Source organism: Gordionus sp. m RMFG-2023, chromosome 2 (assembly GCF_954871325.1).
Source record: "Gordionus sp. m RMFG-2023 chromosome 2, tfGorSpeb1-WG-v2, whole genome shotgun sequence".
Classification (NCBI taxonomy): domain Eukaryota; kingdom Metazoa; phylum Nematomorpha; class Gordioida; order Chordodea; family Parachordodidae; genus Gordionus; species Gordionus sp. m RMFG-2023.
In genome coordinates, this window is record NC_088776.1 from 48,745,267 (window position 1) to 48,765,992 (window position 20,726).

General features: G+C 28.5%; 1 protein-coding gene across 2 annotated transcripts in view; it reads left to right on the forward strand.

The window, feature by feature from the left end:
- LOC135925449 (putative uncharacterized protein DDB_G0282133) overlaps positions 1–20,726 on the forward strand; it is a 39,273-nt gene that overhangs the window by 10,273 nt on the left and 8,274 nt on the right. Inside the window, exons 3-11 of one of the 2 annotated variants that reach the window (XM_065460776.1) lie at positions 9,590–9,760; positions 10,391–10,455; positions 10,508–10,770; positions 11,063–11,130; positions 12,452–13,015; positions 13,454–13,539; positions 14,628–14,844; positions 15,091–15,367; positions 20,485–20,621. In XM_065460776.1, coding sequence (XP_065316848.1) covers positions 9,590–9,760; positions 10,391–10,455; positions 10,508–10,770; positions 11,063–11,130; positions 12,452–13,015; positions 13,454–13,539; positions 14,628–14,844; positions 15,091–15,367; positions 20,485–20,621 — 1,848 coding nt within the window. The remainder of the gene's footprint in view (positions 1–9,589; positions 9,761–10,390; positions 10,456–10,507; positions 10,771–11,062; positions 11,131–12,451; positions 13,016–13,453; positions 13,540–14,627; positions 14,845–15,090; positions 15,368–20,484; positions 20,622–20,726) is intronic. The other variant, XM_065460777.1, reaches the window with a different exon arrangement.

Genomic DNA, 20,726 nt, shown 5'->3' on the forward strand with positions numbered 1-20,726 from the left:
GTGGAATATAATATTTGCAGATGATATTATACTTGCCGAATCCAAGGATGAAATGAAAGAAAGGTTAGTGAATTGGATAAATATCCTAGAAACGCACGGATTAAAAGTAAATAGAGAAAAGACGGAGTATATGGTGATAGGAGGAGATGAAACGGAGAGTATTGATATAAATGATTGGCAGATATCCGCAATTAAAAGCTGCAAATATTTGGGCTCCACTATACAAACAAACGGCACAATAGAAAAAGAGATAAAGAATAAGATTAATCAAGGGTGGTTAAAGTGGAGATCTTTATCTGGAGTGCTATTTGACAAAAGAATCCCACACAAATTAAAGGGAAAAATCTACAGTTCCATAGTACAACCAACTATTCTATATAGTTCGGAAACATGGCCAACCAAAGAATCAGACGAGAGAAGTCTACAAACTATGGAGATGAGAATGCTGAGGATGATTGCTGGGGTAACAAGAAAGGATAAGGTGCACAGTACAAGAATACTAAATAGTTTAAAGGTAGTGCCCATTAAGACTAAGTTAATGGTAAACAGACTTAGGTGGTATGGGCACACAATGAGAAGGCCTATGAACTACATAGGAAATAAAGTTGAAAGTTTGGAAGTGATGGGCAAACGTAAAAGAGGAAGGCCAAAACTTCAATGGGGCCATAAAGTTAGAGCCAATATAAAGAAGTATAAAATAGATAAAAGAGATTGTATGAATAACATAAAGTGGAGAGAGATGTTGAAGGAGCTTACCACCAGAAAAGGTGAAAGCTAAAAGAGAAAAAAAAAACTAAAAATGGTCTCTCTATTTTTTTTGGCTCTAATTTTTTAAATAATCCATTTTTTGACCGGAGTTTTGAATATTACACTAAACTTTTTATCCTATCCAAAAGCTAATTGTTTAATTTTTTTAACATTTAAGCTGAGGTATGCAATAAGTATGTTTAACCCACAAACGCGCTCTTCCATTTGATAAAATATATCAATCAACATGTAATGTTTTGAAAAAAAATAATTACTCGCTTAGCTAAAATTCCACTCATAAAATATCGTCATAAAAATAACCCAACAATTTAACATTTTATTCAATGTAATATTATAGTTTTAAAATTTTGCTCAATAATATTTAAAAAAATTAAGTTTATAAACTCCCAAGTTCTAATACTTATGAAGGGTATAAATCAGAGACCCTCCTTTTTAAATATAGAAATTTTTTTAAAAAAAAAATACCCGGGCAGGGCCTTATATTTGAAAACCAAATATTTTAAATCGCCATTATTAGCAATAAAAATTAAAAATAAATATATTTTGAAAATCCGGGCCCGGCCTTGTAAATGATACCTTTACAGGTCTCTGATATAAATACATGATGAATTTAAATTTATTTTATCAAATAAAAAATAAGTGATATATATGATAAATTAAAGATTTTTAATCAGTGGCATCACTATCCTTTACAATCTCAGGGGGGCTCAAAAATTATTTTTTAAATTTTTGAAAATGATCCGTTTTTAACATGCTAAAATGACCTTTTTGGATATCATCCTTGAGATTTCCACGTAGTAGGACAGTATATATTTCAAAGATGAAAATTCACGTTCTACCCTTACTTAAAATAGATAGTTATCTTTATAAAATTATTGTACTTGTGTCGCCGGTACAGTCATGAAGGATAATATATTGAAGAATTTTCTTCCTAGAATTTTAAAATATTTATATCCTTATTTATTCTCTTAACTTCTGAGAATTTTATTATTAAAGATGCAATGGCATTTTTTGATCCTCCTTTCTATCTGATGATAATTTGATATTTTTTTTAAAATTAAAATTTCAAGATCATCAATGTTGCTATCATTATTATTATTATCACTACAACCAGTAGGTATTGTCGTAGCCTCCAATATATGGTAACTAATGGAGTTTTGCGTATGCCATAAATTCTTAAGATGGTCTTTAGCCATTTGTTTCTCAATAAAACTTGGTATCGAGGGTCTAAATATATAGAAGCATATACAACACTATTTTGCAAATTTTGTTGCTCTCGAATTTTCATGTTTTCTAATATTTCATATAAAAAGGACTGTAGATTTTTTAAAATCTAATCGGTATCTATATGCCATAAAAATCAAATAAACATAATTGTTCTGATTGTAATCTTAATATTGTTATTTTTAAAGGAACTAATACACTAGTAAGGTCCTTTATTTGGCATCAATCATCTTCTGACAAAATTACTTCACATACTCCTATAATAAACTCATTACGGCAATCTTTCAAACTTAATAATCGTTCTAGCATCATACAAATTGAGGACCAACGTGTTGTGCATTATCATTCAAATTAAAATATTATTACACAATTCACTTTAAAAATAATCAACGTATTTCTATAACATAGCCTATTAAAAAAATTACTTAATAAAATATTATTACCTACACTAATGATATCAATCTCTAAATAAAATGGAAGTCCATGAAGAAAATTGAAAGAAAAACGCGAAGATAACATCAATGATTCCACAAAAAAAAGCTAATAAAATTTAAAAAAATTTATATTATTTTTTAAAAAAAAAATTTTTATTTTTAAAAATTTTTATGACACCTAGATTCCTTGGACCCTCCACTTTTAAAAAGGGTCCAGGTTCTGGTTCAGCCAAAATACGAGGGTCCGGGTTCTGGTTCACATCCTTGCTTTCTAACTATACTTTTTTAAATAATTTATTAAATAAATATTTTTTATAAAAAAATCAAATTTAATAAGAGAATATTCTGACGACTAACTAGAATGTAAAGAAAAGTGAATTAAAACTACATTATAATATTTATGAGATATAAAATTATTTTTTAAAGAAAATAAAAAATGAAAGCATGCAATAATAGATAAATATTATAAAGTGAATCAAAGGGTACACTTGTTTTTTATTATGCTTATGCATGACGTATGACAAGTGAGGAGATGTAAAAAATTGTCATGTTAAAGAAAATTTAAAAAATACAACGCAGACATGAAAATAGAACTATTCACAGTAGGCAAGCATTAATTAATTTTCCAAAAATGAAGAAATACAATATTGATAAAATGTTTTCGTTTAAATTTCGATTTATATTTATATTAAAAATACAAAAAGAATTTTTTTTACCCACCTGCTTAGTTAGATTTTTAACCCCCCCCCCCCCCCCCCCCCCCCGTGTTAAAAAAGTTGGCTAAGAACGTGACCACTGTATACCTCAAATATAGGAGCTAGAAACGCCACCTTACTGTAAAAAATTATAGAAAAATAAAATAAAGGCCATTTTTTTAAAAATTTTGGGGGTATAAAATAAAAGATATTTATTAAATTTACACAAATGACTTCTTAGATAAAGATGGTAGTAAATTATGATAAAATATTATATCAATTTAATCTATAATCAGAACAATTCAAATTTAACGTTTTGTTTATAGTGCTTATAAATCGCTTGATTTCGCCGATTTTAAAATTAAGATTTTTAGCCTAAATAATATCGCAAGCCTCGACGTATATAGATGTTAAAATCTTTCTGTCAGCTATGAGTAAATCTCCAGGCTTGCGTAATTTTTTGGCTAGCATTTTGGGATGGCGCTTTTTAAAAATCGAGCCTTTTAAAAATATTAGTTTTTTGTGCACCAAGCAGACCGTTAATAAAAGTTCTAAATATTTTTATAATTGTTTAAATTATCTAAGAAAACACTATCCATATATTAGTTTTGCTAGAACCAGTTCTGGCTCATGAAATTTTAAAGAAATTTTAAGAAAAAAGCTTCCGGTTCTGCCCAATAAATCTTATACAGCATATTGAATTGTAAGTTTAAGGGGGGAAAGAAAGATTCGACAGCGACAACATATTTAAAAAATATCGTCAGTATTTTAAAACACTTAAAATGGTATATGAAAGGGTATAATAAAAAAAAATAATGCATTTTTTTAGGAGGAGGCAAAGATTTCAATCCTAAGGGTTAAACTTTTCCTTTGCCCGCTCCCTTTCCTCTAGTACTTTAAAAAGAATACGATCAAGCTGATCCAATATTTTTTTAAAATAATATGTGTAATCACATCTCCGGAGTTATAATTATCATTTATCGGAGACCTGAAGAAGTCGAAATTTTAGGCCCGGCCCTGATTTAAAAAATTACATTTTTCAATCACGGATCTAAAAATATAATCAAACCAGGTTTTCCTTATTTTAAGTCCTGCTTGATTTTTTTTAAAATTTACAGCCTGGGCCTTAATTTTTTAAAAATCAGATCAGCCTGGAGTAAAAAATACATGTTTAGTCCCGCCCTTGATTTCCAGATTTTCTTTCTCGAGTCGAATTTACGAGCTGGGGGCATCAAGTACTTGATAGGTATAATATAAGGAATATTTAATAAAACAAAACAATGAATAATAGGAGAGATAATGTTATGTTTTATTTTAAAAGATCGGGTACAGGACATCCTTCCTACTTCCCGTAGGTGTTTAAGTAAGTGGTTTCCTTCCTGCGCGCACAAGCCTGCCCAACAATCATGGATGGGCTTATCTCATTGGTTACCCCCAAATATTTTAACTTAATTAGATGGGATGAGATGAGATAGTCCAAGCGTAGCTCTGCTATTTCATTATAGCATTTAAGGGGGATTGCGTTTATTATGGCGTATATTTTGAAAAAAATCATTCCATTAAATTTATTTATTATAAATTATGATTATAAACCAGAACAAAAATTTAACATCAAAAATAGCAATAAAGCTGTCTTTTAATTAATTTTTCGGTGAGGCGTTAGCGCAGTAGGTTTTACATTTTAAATTAAAATTTTTTTAAAAGTTCATTATAAAATTGTCTGATTTATAGCATGGGCATTATGCACTTAATGGAAAATTAAGATTTTTAAATTTAAAGCAAAAAATAAAACAATACCTATGTTATTTTTTGCATTTTAAAGCATTAATTGAGCCCGTTATTTTGAATTTTCTCCGGAAATGCATCCCAAAAGGTTTATAATACCCACCCTATAAATTTCAGACAATTTTATAATGAACTTTTAAAGAAATTTAAAATGCAAAATCTACTGCGCATGTCGGGAAAACCTATTAAACTATCGCCTTACCAATTTTTCTTATATTACAGAAATAATTTTTTTTACATAATTTAATCACTTTTTCTTCATTATATTGGAAAATTTGTTTATTTATTGATTTTATATTATATTGATTTATATTTTAATAGGCAAAACAAAAATTAAAGCAATATCAGTTTTTAACTATACGTATCGGGATACAAAGATAAGATATGTAAGAGCATCACACTTCGTCTTTAAAACTTATCTAATTTAAGCTCTTATTGATATGGGTTTCTTCACAATTTGGAGAAAGAAAAAGAAATATTTTTTCCTCCCAACTAACATGGTCGAAAACCTCTATTTTATCCAAAAAATACTACCTAAGCTTCAAGATTTGGTCAAAAATGGCCAAATTATTTTACCATCTATATGTGATATCTTGAAACTTAGATAATATATTTTATTTAGCTATTTTGATTTAGCCGTTTTAAAAAAATAGATTTTATAGAATCTTTCAATGACAACCATCATATTAAATTTAGCCACAAATTCTTAAACATATGCCCAAATTAAACAAGTGTTTTACTCTATACTTTAATTATTAATAATTCAAAATGTTGCTGGAATTTACAAATACAAGTCGCAACTCATAATTCCCGGAAGAAAATAAAATAAATTATTAATAATTTATATATTATATATCTATTCAGATTATTGATCTTAATGCATTAGTTTATATTTATAAGCTTAACATTAACATTTTGTAAGGACTAATGATATTATAATGTAAAATGAAGAAAAACCCCGATTATTAATGTTATACCTTATATTATCGTTATTATATTAATTAAATTCACAATAATTTTTTTTTTCACGAAATTTAAAATGTGTTAGAAAAGGGATTTTTAGTTGGATAGGAGGGTGGATAATGATTTTGAAAAAATGGGGCATTTTTTTCTGGGCTGCTTATCAAGGCCATTTTTGTCTAGGACACTTTTCTCGGAGTCTTTATCTTTTGAATTTTTTATAGTATCTGTCACACATGTAATTGTTGGTAGATTTGGGGTAAAAACGAGTAAAAATTACTAATGTTTTATATATTGTACCAAATAATTTAATTTTTGAATTAAAAATTTGTATTTCTAGCAGATTTTTAACGGCGAATGTTCCAAGTCGATATATCTAAATTATTTATAATCTATGCTTTTGTCAAGAAATTCTAGAATGTATTAGTTATTATATTTAAACAATAACGAGTAGGGTAAATTCCAATAATAATTAATATTCTGCCATATTTAGGTATGGTGCTAGACAAGGAGTGTTCCAGATATTCGCCCCTTGCCACCATTTCTGCGAATATTATTGGTTGTTTATATTTTAATCCACTCTTTAAATTCAAATTTTTAAAATTTTATGTAATTTTTTTAATTAATGACTTAGCATTGAATTTATACACTTATAGTTTTAAGTATGCGACTAAAAATTTATTATCGAATAGATGCTGTAATAAAAGAACTCTCCGCAATTTAAAATAACTAGTACTGTAAAAATGTCGATGAAAGTAGCATCGGTTATTAACCGTGTTACTTTTTTTGTGGAAGAGGAACCATTCGTTACTTGTTTTAAAAGGGAACGAGTAACGCGTTTATTTTTTTTTGAATAATGATAACACAAAGCGTTCTTTAAATTTTTTCTTAAAAAATATGGAAAATATATATTTTATTATATTATTAAATTTTATAAATATTTAAAGAGTTTTTAATTCAGATTAATCACCTGTTTTTATTTTATTAAAATTTTTTGTTCAAATTTTATACAGTCAAGATTGTTAATCTAATTAGTATTTAATCAATTGAGGTATGTTAATTTAATTTATAATCATATTATAATTTATTTTATAAAAATCAATTCAGATGAAGATGATTTAATTCTGCTTTGGCCCCCAGTATGAAACATTTTTTACACCAATAAGAAAATTTGAAGAAGCTAAATTTATACTTATAAGTGTAGATTATACCTTAATTCAAATATCTTAACCTCAATGTCCATCAGCTAGATTAAATTCTAATAAAGATTTTAAAAAAAAATTGATGAGAAAATGAAGACTCTAGTGAAGATGATCTAATAAATTTTTTTTAAAATTCCTCCAATCATTTCTATTTATCAAATATAATACAACCCTCCCATCCTCTGCGTTAGTTGAACGTGTGAACACTTTTTTTTATCTGATCAAAATTTTGAAATCAATTGTTATAAATAAATAAAGAATTAATCTTATATTTTTTGTAGGGCTGTGCCGATATTTAATATAGGATCTTTAGCGTTTTGAAAAAATATCGGTTCGGTCCGATCTTTTTTTAAAAACTGATCCGATATTTTTTATTGTTTATGGTTATTTTATAATTGTATATATAATTTTTTTTTTTTTATAAATAATTTCATAATAATAAATTAATGAAAGGAAATAATATAAAATTTATTTGTTGTAATGTTTAAAAAAATAGTTTAAAATATTACAATATTATTTATTATATTATCTGCAAAAAGAAACGGATTATTTTAAAACGTCTAACGAGTTTAGTGTTGCTAAACGGTTCGATTTGTCCAATTTTAAGAACAATTAACTCAAAATTTTAGCCAAGAGTACCCATGAAAAAACAGCTAAATCTAGTTTTAGTTTTAATCTACACGTTCCCCGTGTTCTTAAAATATAGCGGAACTATCAAGGACGTATAAATAAACTCGCATCCTAGTGCCTAGCCGATTTTCTTCTGCACCTGTATGTAGGTTTAGCTGAATTCGTTGATTTTTTGCAACTAACTTCAATGACTGATTAATAATTTTTCTTATATATTTCGAAAATATAAAATTTAAAGTAAGGAAAAAAATAAAATTCAGATTCTAAAATAAACAATAGTATATTCGCAGAAATGGCAGCTATATCTGGAAAAACCCCCTTTCTATCAACTTGCCAATTATTTATGCTTATTTATGAAATGAAAATTTACATTTTTTAGTTAATTAATAAATTATGCAAGAAATACCATATTTCTTTTACATTTTGATTTAAAAAAATATTTTTTTAAAAAATAAAAAACTACCATCTAATCTTGATATTGAATGAAACGTATATAGATGATAACCTAAATATTTTGCGAATTTATTTCTTTGTCTAAAAAATTTATCGTCTGATATTTATCTTTCCCTGAATAAATTAAAGTTCAATTCCGAATACATAGAATTTAATTTATAAATAGTAAATCCAGATGACTTATAACAAAAAGACAATGGACAAAAATACCTCAATTTGAATAAATTTTTAAAATGCTTAGAAACGGTAATTTAAAAAAAAAATTATTAATTTATTTCACACAACTCATTAGATTTTACCGAATGTATTGGGTTTGCTCTCAAGTAAAATTATTATTTTACTTCATTTAATATAAACACTAACCCTTATCATTGTTGTATAAACTTAATCTATCGCTAACGCGGTCCACGAGCTCTTATCAGACCTTAGTCTGAACCGCGTAGTTCAGTAAAAACTAAAATAACTTATTGGCTGCTTCAGCAGCCTTATGTATCTTAAAATTATACCGAAAATTGCCATTTTTTTTTCTAATATAAACACTAAATCTTTGTTGCATAGGCATAAGCCAACCGCTAATCTGGTCCACAAGCTCGGTGTCAGACCTTATCTTGAACTGCGTAGTTCAGTAAAAACGAACGCGTGGGTTTACTGTTTTTAGTATTTCTCATAATCTACTTTTATGCTTAGATTAACCCTACATCAGGTCTTGCCATGAACCGTTTGGCAATACATTTAGCCGAAACCTAAATTTCTCCAGTACTCCACATGTGTACATAGTTTTTTATATAAAAAAATTTGGTAAAAATGTACAGCAGCTGCTCATTATCATTGGTTAATATTATTTTAATAAAGAATGAAATATTTGCGAGGAAGAAATGAAGATATTTTTTTTAAGTTTCCTCTTTTTTTAACATTTAAAAAAAATTATCACAATTTGAGTATTTTTGTCCGGTGTCTTTTTTTCCGTTGTATTTTTGTACAGTATTTATCTCCAGTGTCTTTTTGTCCAGGACACTTTTGACCGATTACTATAAAATATGGAAATGTTGACCTAATCATTCATAAAATAATAGAATAGAATACAACATCGAGTACAAGTAAATAAGGTGTTTTCACTAGGTATGATTTTTTTTTATCTGAGCATTGAACATTACGCCGAGATTAAGAGCTTTGTTACTTAGAATTTTTATGATACATTAAATTTTTTGCCATATTAATTTAGAAGGGATTTTTATTGGGGAGGGGATAAGATAATTAGGTTTCGTGATATTTAATAGATTACCATTATCACATCTCTCACCCATTTTATAAAAAATGACATTAAGTAACTAGTTGATTTAATAAGATTTTAGATAAATTATAATATTTCCAATTATTATTTTTTTAGACAGGTATGATCATAATCAAATTTAATTATGAATTTTAAATTAATTAATAGGATGCCTTGTACACACTTAATACCATGAAGGGTACTAGTACACATGATAATTACATTGCGGCCAATAAAAATAATAATATTGGTAATACGAGACATCGAGGATCTAGTTTGTCCAAATCTAGTCAAAGAGCTCGATCTTCTCACAATGATAGGAAACATAATACAAATCGGGTACAAAATTAATTATAAGTTTTCTATGTTCATTTTATTTTTTTGGGGATAGGAGGGGGAGCAAAAAAGAAACCTTTCTAAATCAAATTGCATGATATATATCAGAAACCTGCAGAGGTACCATTAGTACAGCCCGGATTTTTTTTCTAAAATTTTCAAACCCGGCCAAGGCATATTTAAAAAAATTAAAGTCTGATATATATTAATGCTCCTTTTAATGATTCATTTGAATAGTTATACTAAATACTTAAATTTAAGATATCGATAAAAAGGGTTTTTTTTAAAGATGCTTAAAAAATAATTGATAATGCTATATAGAAATATCTCTATTTTTTAAACATAAAATGGAGCCCTCAGTCAATTCGTTTTTCCAGGTCCTGCCCTATTCATAGAAAATTTTTTTTCGACCTATCCTATTTAACTATTTTTTTTAAAGAAGCAAATCCTATTCGATATCGAAAATTTATGGTAAAACTAAATGTCAACTTTTCCTTTTTGAAATTGATTTTTCCTAATATGATTGACATTTTTATTCATCAAAACCCTTTGTATTAGGTATATTTATTAATAAAATATATACTTTGAATGCCATCGGTTTTAGATTATGCATTATTTTATTTATTATAATAGATTGATTGCAGTCCCTATACCTCACCTTACCTTTCTCCACCATCTCCCGATTCCTGCTGGAGGAGGTAAATTTGTTATTAAATAGGTAAAATATAACACATCTTTTCATTTTAAAAGAACTAATTCCGATTCAGCCCTCAATCAAAGTTCGAGCCCCGCTGACCTTTCCTCTGCCGAAACCAGCCCTGACGCAAGACACTTTACAAACACGCATTCAAACTATAACGCCAATCAAAGTCATTTATATTTTAATAATGGCGGCGAACGTAACCCGATGAACTACAATACCGATCATAATAGTTACACATCTTCATCCCCTTCTCCTTCCCCAAAGGGCCATGTTTATCAAAATCAAACTAATTTGGTGCGTTATGATAACGGTTTGTAATTCACTATTATCTTGAGAAACATTTATGAAAAATACTAACATTTGTTTAACATCATTGTTTAATCTTGAACACTAGTATACAGAATTTGTGACAAAAGTGTATAAGCAGGAACAATTCAGAGGAATAATAATTGTGATGGTTTTTTTCCCTTCAAAAAATTGGGGTTTGTGCATACCTTACACATTCGTTAAGGATTTAGTTAACTATTTACTATTATACCGATCATACTTTGAACATTTAATAGTTTTATAAAATAAATTTATTTTATTTTGACTTGATTTAGGAAAAGCGAATGCTTCTACAGCCAATAATCATCCTTACATAAATGTGTGGGACCCATCCTTCACTTCGGTATAATAAAAATTTACCATTTTATACATTTATACCTAAAATATTATAGCGCTTTATTTTAACACTAATAAGCTAATTGAAACTAGGGCTCAACCAAAGCAAAAGTAAATTTAATTTAAAAAAAATTAAAATAAATGCCTGTCTTTTAAATAAAAATATTTTTCATTGAAAATTGCGAATGTCATTCTTAGATGGGTTTTAATGTTTTCTATAAATTTTCGCTTGGAAACATTGTGTAGGTGGCACACTTTTATTTAAAAGTATAAATTTCAATTATATTTTTTTGGGCATCCTTTACCCATGCTGTAATTAAACAGATTAACGTCATTTTTAAAATGTGATTTGTGAATAAGCACCATAGAATATAAATTAGATATTTATACAATTTATTTTAGTAAAATATAAATAATTTGTAATAAATGAAGGGGATTTGATAATCATAAAATAATTTATGCAATATTTATATAAATTAGAGCTCACTTAAAATTCTCAAAAACGATTATCAAATTTTTTGTCTGAGGGCCAAAAAATTTTATTAATGCTACTGACTCCCAAATTTTCTTCCCATAGATACGGCCTTGTTTGTGGTTACACGATTATTTTCAATCAAATTTTCATTATTCAAAAAATTGTGAATATTTTTCAACGAATTACAAAAGCATTAATTTTCATAAAAAAATATTATTTTTTCTAAATTATTTTGGTAGTAAAATTGGAAAGATCTACTACAAAATATAAAAGCTTTTAGATTGTAATTAATTTTTTTTAATATCTCATTACAGATCTTTTTTTTAACTCTATTTTCTTTTTTAAAAAAATTATATTTTGATTATACCAAAATAGACCCAAAATCAAAAATGCTGATTATTGAGCCCTGGTTGGAACCTACATTTATTAATATATCTATTCTAGGAGTATTAAAAAGTCCGATTTGAATCGATTTTTAACAATGATTCGATTACTATTTTAGCCAAAATAATATTATTTGAGCTTGGAGATTATTATTTTGGCTGAAATCTCAATCGTGTATCGGGCTTTTTAATAACCCTAATTCTATTCTTAATAAAAAAAAATTTTTATATTTTATGTATCCCTTTTCTGCAACTGCTTACGAACAAATAATTATGGGCTGACAATAAACTAATTATGCACGCTTAAATCACCGTTATCAATTGTTGCTATATGTGTATATAAATATAAACCCGTGATTAATTTTCTATGCCTGTTTGTGTTGTAATTCATGTCACGTAACCTTTTTATCGCTGACTTTTAAACCCGCCCTCAACTGCATCTCCCTTAAAATTAAAACTCTTTAAAAAAGTATTTTAAATACTCTCCTCATTTCGAAGTTTCTCCCAAGTTACTTCGTTCAAAGACCCCTATTTCCCAATTCCAAACGCCTAATAAAAACTCTACCATCCAAAATTTTGACGACCTTTCCACTATAATAAGATTAGACGACCGTGTTACTACAAAACGCAAAAAGAAGAAAAATATCCACAATGGCAAGAATATAACTACCGAAAATGTTATTAAAAGATATAACTCCACCGGTTGCATGGTTAAACAATTATTTACTCAATCTCCTGGAACGAATTATCGCGTGACGACAAATTATGATATCGTTTCTCCCGTCAAATCCGTCCAATCAGCGTTGACCCCTGCAGGGCTCGTGAAAAATCAACAAAATCAATCTAATTTGAGCCAAACGTACCCCGTCGGTAATATAACGAAAACTAAAACAAGTTCTTTAACCGGCCACCACGGTCACCACAATGAAAATAGAGTCCACTTTAACCTCCGACCATCCCTCTTGAACCCTAGCTCTTCGTCTTCCAATATGCTCAAATTGTGTTTATCGCAAATATACCTTAATAAGATTAAAGTTTATTCTCTTTTATTAAATAATACCCAAAGGAAATTAGTATAATTTTAATCTATTTTATTTTATTAGATTGTATAAAAATAAATAATTTTTTATAACCTCCCCCTGCTCTTTAAACATGTTTGATTCCAGAGTCCTACTTAATATTTATTAGTTTTCTTGGGACATTTTATAATTTTTGGTTCCTCGAGGAATTTAGTGTACCCAGGGTTATAAACTTTTGTTATATTTATTATACTCATACATTTGTATTGCATGCACATATTAAAAGTTATGTTTTTACCTGTTTCCGCTTATAATATATTACGCTTGATTTCTAGTTTTTAACGTTTTTATATTATACGTGTACAAACTTCAAAGTGTAATCTTGATGCTTCTATTTAAATCAAACTTAAATGTTGATCTATAAATAAAAAAATTTTGAAAAATATTTATCAGCACCAAAATAACAATCTTAGTGAGAATATGAGCGAAGTTAATGGCCTATCGGATCGATTTAGGTCTCGCGAAGTCCCTGGAATCAAGTTAGTGATTATTTTATTATTATTAGCAGGGATTCGAACCCGAACCCGGGTTCAAGAATTTTAAACTCTATTTAACGGAAATTTTGGTAACAGGAACTTAATCGAGACCGATTTTCAAAATGAAGTCCGAGCCCATCCCGGTTCCATTTTACCCCGGTTGCGATGAGTTGTCCATAACGGTCTCTGTTTGGTCTGTGATCTCAGAATGTCCAACCAAATAATTTTAAATTTCTGAACCCTGTTCGGTTTCACATCCCTGTTTATTAAGGATTTTAATTGTAAATTCAAAACATATTTTTAAAAAAGGGTGTTAAGTTTTCCTAATTATTTCTTTCTTTTAAGATGCGCTATTTTCAGAGTTTGACAACCTCTAAAAAAATTTATACATAAAAAATAACATCCTTTCCTACTGTTTGATTAATCTTACAATTTACTTTAATTTGGTTTTAGGAAATTATTAACAAGAAGTTCACTACTACGATTTTAAACAAAAATTTATATGCAAGCACCAGATATAATTAAATATGTGATTAGAGTGGCTTTAATTTTGGAAAATTTTAATTCCCAATATTTCATATAATTCAAATATTAACGAATGATTTGAATAATTATTAAAATTTATATATAATTTATTACGAATAATTTAAATTTATTATTCATTAAATTTTTTTAAAATTAGTCGTTTTTCTAATCGAATAATTTGTTATTCGTATTCATAAATTTCAAATCAAATATAGTATAATTTTTGATAGGACTAGTCCGTAGACATTTTGAGCCACGAGTTTGATATTAAAGCGATGATTTTAGCTCCTTCTTTTTTTTTACAGAATTTTATGTGATTGGACCTAGTTTTGTTAAACGGTTGATTTTTAAAAACGGTTAGCTCAATATTTTAGCCAAAAATTATTACGCAAGCATCAAGATTGTTAATATATATCCAAACCTTTCTGCCAGAGGAAAATCTCCTGGCTTGTCTAATATTTTTTTGGCCAAAATCTTGAGTTGCCCTTCTTAAAAATTGAGCCGTTTAACACATGATTGAACTTGAAATTATTCCATTAATACTTAATGCTATTTTTAATTCTTAGGATAATTTCTACTAAAAACAACGATGACTTTCAAAATAATATTGCCATGTCGCTGAATAATGCCAATAATATTGACTTTTGTAACAATATCAATGATATCAACGGCAGTAACGAATGTAACAATACTGGATCGTTGCCTGATTTGTCCAGCTTACATTTCCCTTCTTCTCTTCATTTATCTTTGGATAACGAAAATTACATTCCCAATTCAAGAGAGGTATTCTTTAAACAATTATTTAAAGATTTTTTTTGCAAATTAGATATATTTTCGTACTTAGATTGATTTTCCCTATAAGTGTTAATTCTCGCGACATCAGATAGCAATAAAAAAAATTACAATGGTTTTAGTTCTTATTTAGATTTTTAGGCGCTAATTAAATTTAGGGGTTGAGGGAGCACCTTTTTATCTCACCTTGGTGACACCTGCTTTATTTTATTATTCATTACTAACTGACACTCTTAGGTTTCTCAACCATTATCATCTCCGCTAAACTTTCATCACATGTCGAATAACGATATCGGCGTGAGTTCTCCTTGCAATAACTCACAGTATTTGAATGTTCCGTCCCATATTAATGCTCCTATAGCTGTTAACACGGCTCAAAACAATTTTTTGGATAATTTTGAAAAATATAATATTACTCATAATATCAACAATGCAATGAAAATCGAGGATTTTAAGAATGGACCCATCAGAAACGTAAATGGACTTATTGGAGGAGGAATTCCAACTAATTATAGTATTATTTTTTTTTAAAAAAAATTCTTCCAATTTGTGTTTTCCTCGTGACAGCATTTTTTATTTATTTTAAATGTAAAGTTTTATTTATGTTGAAATATTAATATAGCCATGATTTAATATTTATAACTTAAATATAATATATTATAATAAAATGTCAATATAGCTAATGCTACATGATTAAGAATTGATGAAAGATTCTTTTCAAAAGTATTTAGATACAGATACTTGAACTAAAAAATTAAAATGTATCTCGTACAGATACCATTCAAGATACAATTAATATGTATATTTTATTTTTTTAAATTGGAAATTAAAATGTATCTCGTACAGATACCATTCAAGATACAATTAATATGCATATTTTATTTTTTTAAATTGGGTGGGGGGGGGTAATGTTGATAAGTATTCTAATATTAATTTTGATTTCTTTTCTTGTCTTTGAATGTTAATAAACTAATAGCAATAAAATTATTTTTTTTCTGACATTTTAAGCCAAGTTAAACAAGTGTGAGCTGATTGTTTTTTTTCAATTTCTTCTTCATCAGTATCTCTAACAAATATTATTAACATCATTTAAATTATTATATATTTTAGTTAGAATGAAAAGAAATGTGGAATTTATGGTTCCACGGGCAATAGAATGATTCTTCGTAAAAAAACAATAATTTCTTTATTTAATTTAAAATAAATTCACAACTTTCGTATAAAGATATAATTCTTTTATTTAATTTACAATTAAATCCAAAAATTTTCGGATAAAAATTATATGATACGGGTTCAGTAATCAGTGTCATGAGTGTTAAGCAATTCAATAAGATTTGGCCGGGACATACAGGAAAAGATGAAGGTAACTCAGTTTGATGGGTCTATAATAGTAATTTTAGGATTTTATATAATAAAAGTACCAGGTATAGGTGGTAGTATTAAATTATGGTTGACCACCCAGAAAACTGAACCGATATTAGGCTGGGATAATATTAAAATTCTAGGTCCAGGTAATGCATGGTGGAATTTATTTAAGGTACAAAAAAGTAAGGGGAAGTTTTGTAAAAATTGTGTGAATAAAAAAAATAATAATGGTAATATTATTAAGAAATATGTTGATGATGAACGTGTTAAAAATCGTATTAATAAGGAGGATAATAAATATAAGATTAATGAAATAGATAAAATAAAAGTTGAAAATTATCGAGATATACGTGTGCAGATAAATTGTATAAAGGAGATAATAATCGGGGTAATAATAGAGTAGAGGATGAGGTTAAAATTAGTAATAAGGGTATAAAAGTAATGAAAGATTTTGTATGTTCGGAATTGAAAGAGATACTAAATAATAATAATTTTAGTATCCCTGATAATGAAACTTTTGCCATGGAAACATTAAAGGAAAAGATAGCTTATTTCCATTCTCAAGATAATTGTGGCGAGGAAAAATTCTTAAATATAGATGACAGAATAAAGGGAATATATGATGAACAATTACAAAGGATTAGTGACAATAATATAAATAACTGTAATGAGGGAGACAAATTACCAATGGGAGAAGATAATATCAAATATAATAATAACAAAGATAATGATGAAGATAAAATATGCAAAAGTAATGATGGTGCTATGGAAAAGGATAATGAAAATAATGATAATATAAATATGAATTCTGAAAAGGAGAGGGGTTTAAGGGAAAATAATGAAATAAAGGATACTGGAGAAGATATTGAAAAGGGGAACAAGGTTTGGATGAATAAAGACGGAAATGAAGTAATAGTAATAAATGACAATAATATGGTGAAGGAAGCGGATAAGGTGATGGAAGATAAATATATACAAGAGATGAATGAATTATTGATATGCTACAATGAGTTTTTTATAAATGAACTGGGTACATTAAACAATTTTGAGGTGAATATAAAATTGAGAGATAATTCGATACCTAAATATTGCCCAATTCGTCGAGTTCCTTTTGAATGGCGGGATGATATAGAAAAAGAGTTAAACAGATGGGTGCAGGAGGGAATTATAGAGTCAGTGGATAATAGTAATTGGGCGACACCGTTAGTACCTATTAGAAAACCCAGTACTCTGAGTTTATGTGCTGATTTTCGGATCACGATAAGTAAATGGGTTCAGGAGATCAAGTTTCCGCTGCCTAGAATCGATGAAATTTTAGCTAGTCTAAAAGGGGCCAGGTATTTTTCAAAGGTTGATTTTGCTAATGCATATTTACAGTTAAAAGTTATAGCGAAGAGACCAGTAAACTGTTGACTATAACGACGCAAAAGAGATTGTTCAACTTTAAGCGGTTACCATTCAGGTTAAGTGTATCGGCTTCAATTCTTCAAAGAGCAATGAAATTCAATTTTTCAAGGAATGGAGGGAATTTTTTATTATATGGAATGGACGACCTGTTGATTAGTGGGAGGTCCATGGAAGAACATAATAAACGATTAGAGAAGGTATTACAACTTATCAAGATGAGGGGATTGCGTAAAATAGAGAAAAGAGTATGTTTGGAGTCACCAGGGTAACATATTTAGGACATATAATAGAAGACAGAGAAGTCACGTCATTAAGTAAAAATATTGAGGGTATAAAAAATATGCGATCGCCAAAGGACAAGAAGGAATTGCAGTCGTTTATGGGAATGATAAATTTTTATCATCGATTTATTGAGGCTTTTGCAGAGATCGACGCTCCATTATATGACTTATTGAAAGATAATACACCTTTCAGATGGTTGGAAATTCAGGAAAGAAGTTTTAAAGAGTTGAAGGATAATATATGTAGAAAACCCATTTTATTATGTCTTGATAATGATTTGGAGGTGATTTTATCAGTGGATGCTTCTGCAAGGTGTGTGGGAGGAGCACTTTTACAAATATTGGAAAGGCCTGTTAAATATTTTTCGCGAAGCTTCAGACCGGCGGAGGAGCATTATTCGGTTATTGAAAAAGAATCATTGGCGGTTATATTTAGGCTCATGAAATGCAGAGAGTATCTGATCGGGCGCCGATTCATTATATATACCGATCACAAGCCGTTAATGTATCTATTCAAAAAAGATAATAAGGAATTGATGCTGTCTCCTAGACTGCAAAGGTGGTTGTTAGTTGGAAATTTCAATGTGGAGGTACGTTATAGACCAGGAAGGATTAATCATTTGCCAGATGTGTTGTCCAGATTATGTTTCGAGGAAGAAATAGTGAACGATGAGGATAATTATGATAATGGAGCGATTAGGGAGTTATCTTTCAGGAATGGTCCAGTGACTTGGTAAGAAATAAAACAAAGTAGGATAAAGGATGAGGAGTTAAAAAAAATTAAGTAATGTTTAATAGGCGGAAAAAATTGGGAAAGGAAAGATAATCCATACAGATTGGTGGAACAAGAAATAACTATTATAGATGACTGTTTGGTGAGAGGTAATAGAACTATAGTACCGCGAAAATTGAGAGATAAAGTAGTCAGAATGTTGCATGCGGGACATCAAGGGGTAAGTAGAATGAAACAATGGGCTAGAGAATATGTATGGTGGCCGTCAATGCAGAAGGATATTACAAAGGTCTGCAGAGAATGTTTAACTTGTAATATTTGGTCAAATCTACCCACAAGGAGGAAGGGTGATAGCTGGAAGGAAACTACACAGGCATGTGAAAGGATACATTTAGATTTTTTTGAGTGGGAGAAAAAGTATTATTTCCTTATAGTGGATGCTTTTTCCAAATGGATTGATTGCTCAAAGGTGTCGGGACTAACGTCAGTTATAGTTATACAAAGATTGAAGGAATTTTTTGGGAAATATGGAATGGTAATAGTAAGGGATGGTGGTACGGCATTTACAAGTGTAGCGTTTAAGATGTTTTGTGAGAGGCACGGTGTAAAGCATGTTATAACGGCTCCAAATCATCCCAGTTCCAATGGGCAGGCCGAGAGAATGGTTGCAGTGGTGAAATCGTGGTTGAAAAAGGAGAGGTATGGTGATGGTGAAAGATGGTTATCGCAATTGTTTTACAATAATAGCAGGAATCAAGATGGGTCTCCGGCAGAAAAATTTTTGCGAGGAAGGGCATTGTTAATGCTGGATTCGTTAAAGGAAGGAAATGAAAAGGTTGGAGGTGTAGTGAAATCTAGTAAATTTTGCCTGGGACAAGAAGTGTATATTTTAATGTTCAAAGGAAAATTCCGATGGACGATCGGCAAGGTGGAAGAAATAATTGGTAGTGTTAAATACAAGGTTAAAGATGACAATGGAATAGTATATTGTAGGCATCAAGATCAATTGAGGCCGAGAGAGGAATATAAAGGAGGGGAGATGTTGTAATTATGAGTATATGATAGAGATATGGTGATTGATGTTGGAGAGTGTTGTGTATTTTTTTAAAATGAATAATGTTTTTTTTTATTATTATGTATGAAGGAAAAAAAGTCATGATGATTAGAATTAAAAAGTCTTTGATTTTTGATTGTAAATTAAATAAAAGAATTATATTTTTATACGAAAGTTTTTGGATTTAATTGTAAATTAAATAAAAGAATTATATTTTTTATACGAAAGTTTTGAATTTATTTTAAAATTGAATAAAGAAATTATTGTTTTTGTACGAAGAATTATTCTATTGCCCGTGGAACCATAAACATTTCTTTTTAACTAAAAGATATAATAATTTAGCATATTTTTATCATCCGAAATATAAAATATTAACGTTTGTCTTGAATTGGAAAAACTAGAACAATATTAAATTTAAATACTTTTTTTAACAAATAACGAAAAATAATTGAGTAAAAATGTATGGTAAATAATTATTATACGGGCATTTTTGTATCTAGATACTTTAAATACTCGTGTTTTTTATAGTATAAAGACCCTATATCTCATGATTTTAGAGAAAATCAGATTACATAAATAATTTTTAGCTTTAAACAAATTTTAAAATTGTGAAATTTACCATTATAGCTTTAGGACAACACCTTATCTAACATCAGGCCTTTGTGCACATCTTATATATACCAAATCAACTTGGCAATATCATATCTTGGGCCATTAAATCATTTGATTCTCCTTTTTTTATTCAAATTTAATGTTTTTTATCCATTCTGATTTTTTTTTAAATTTTATAGACTACTCCGCTTTACCGAACGAAAATAATATCAGCCCTAATTTGTCGTATACCCTCGATTTTGATATCAATATTAATAAGAATTCACCGACTCAAATAAATTCCTCCTCATTGAATCCTAGCAATACCTCCCTATATGTATATTATATAAATAAATTGATATATTACGTTATTTGCTTATTTTAAATCATTAATAAGGTAATTATTTTATTACAATTATACAATTATTCATTTGTACTTGCA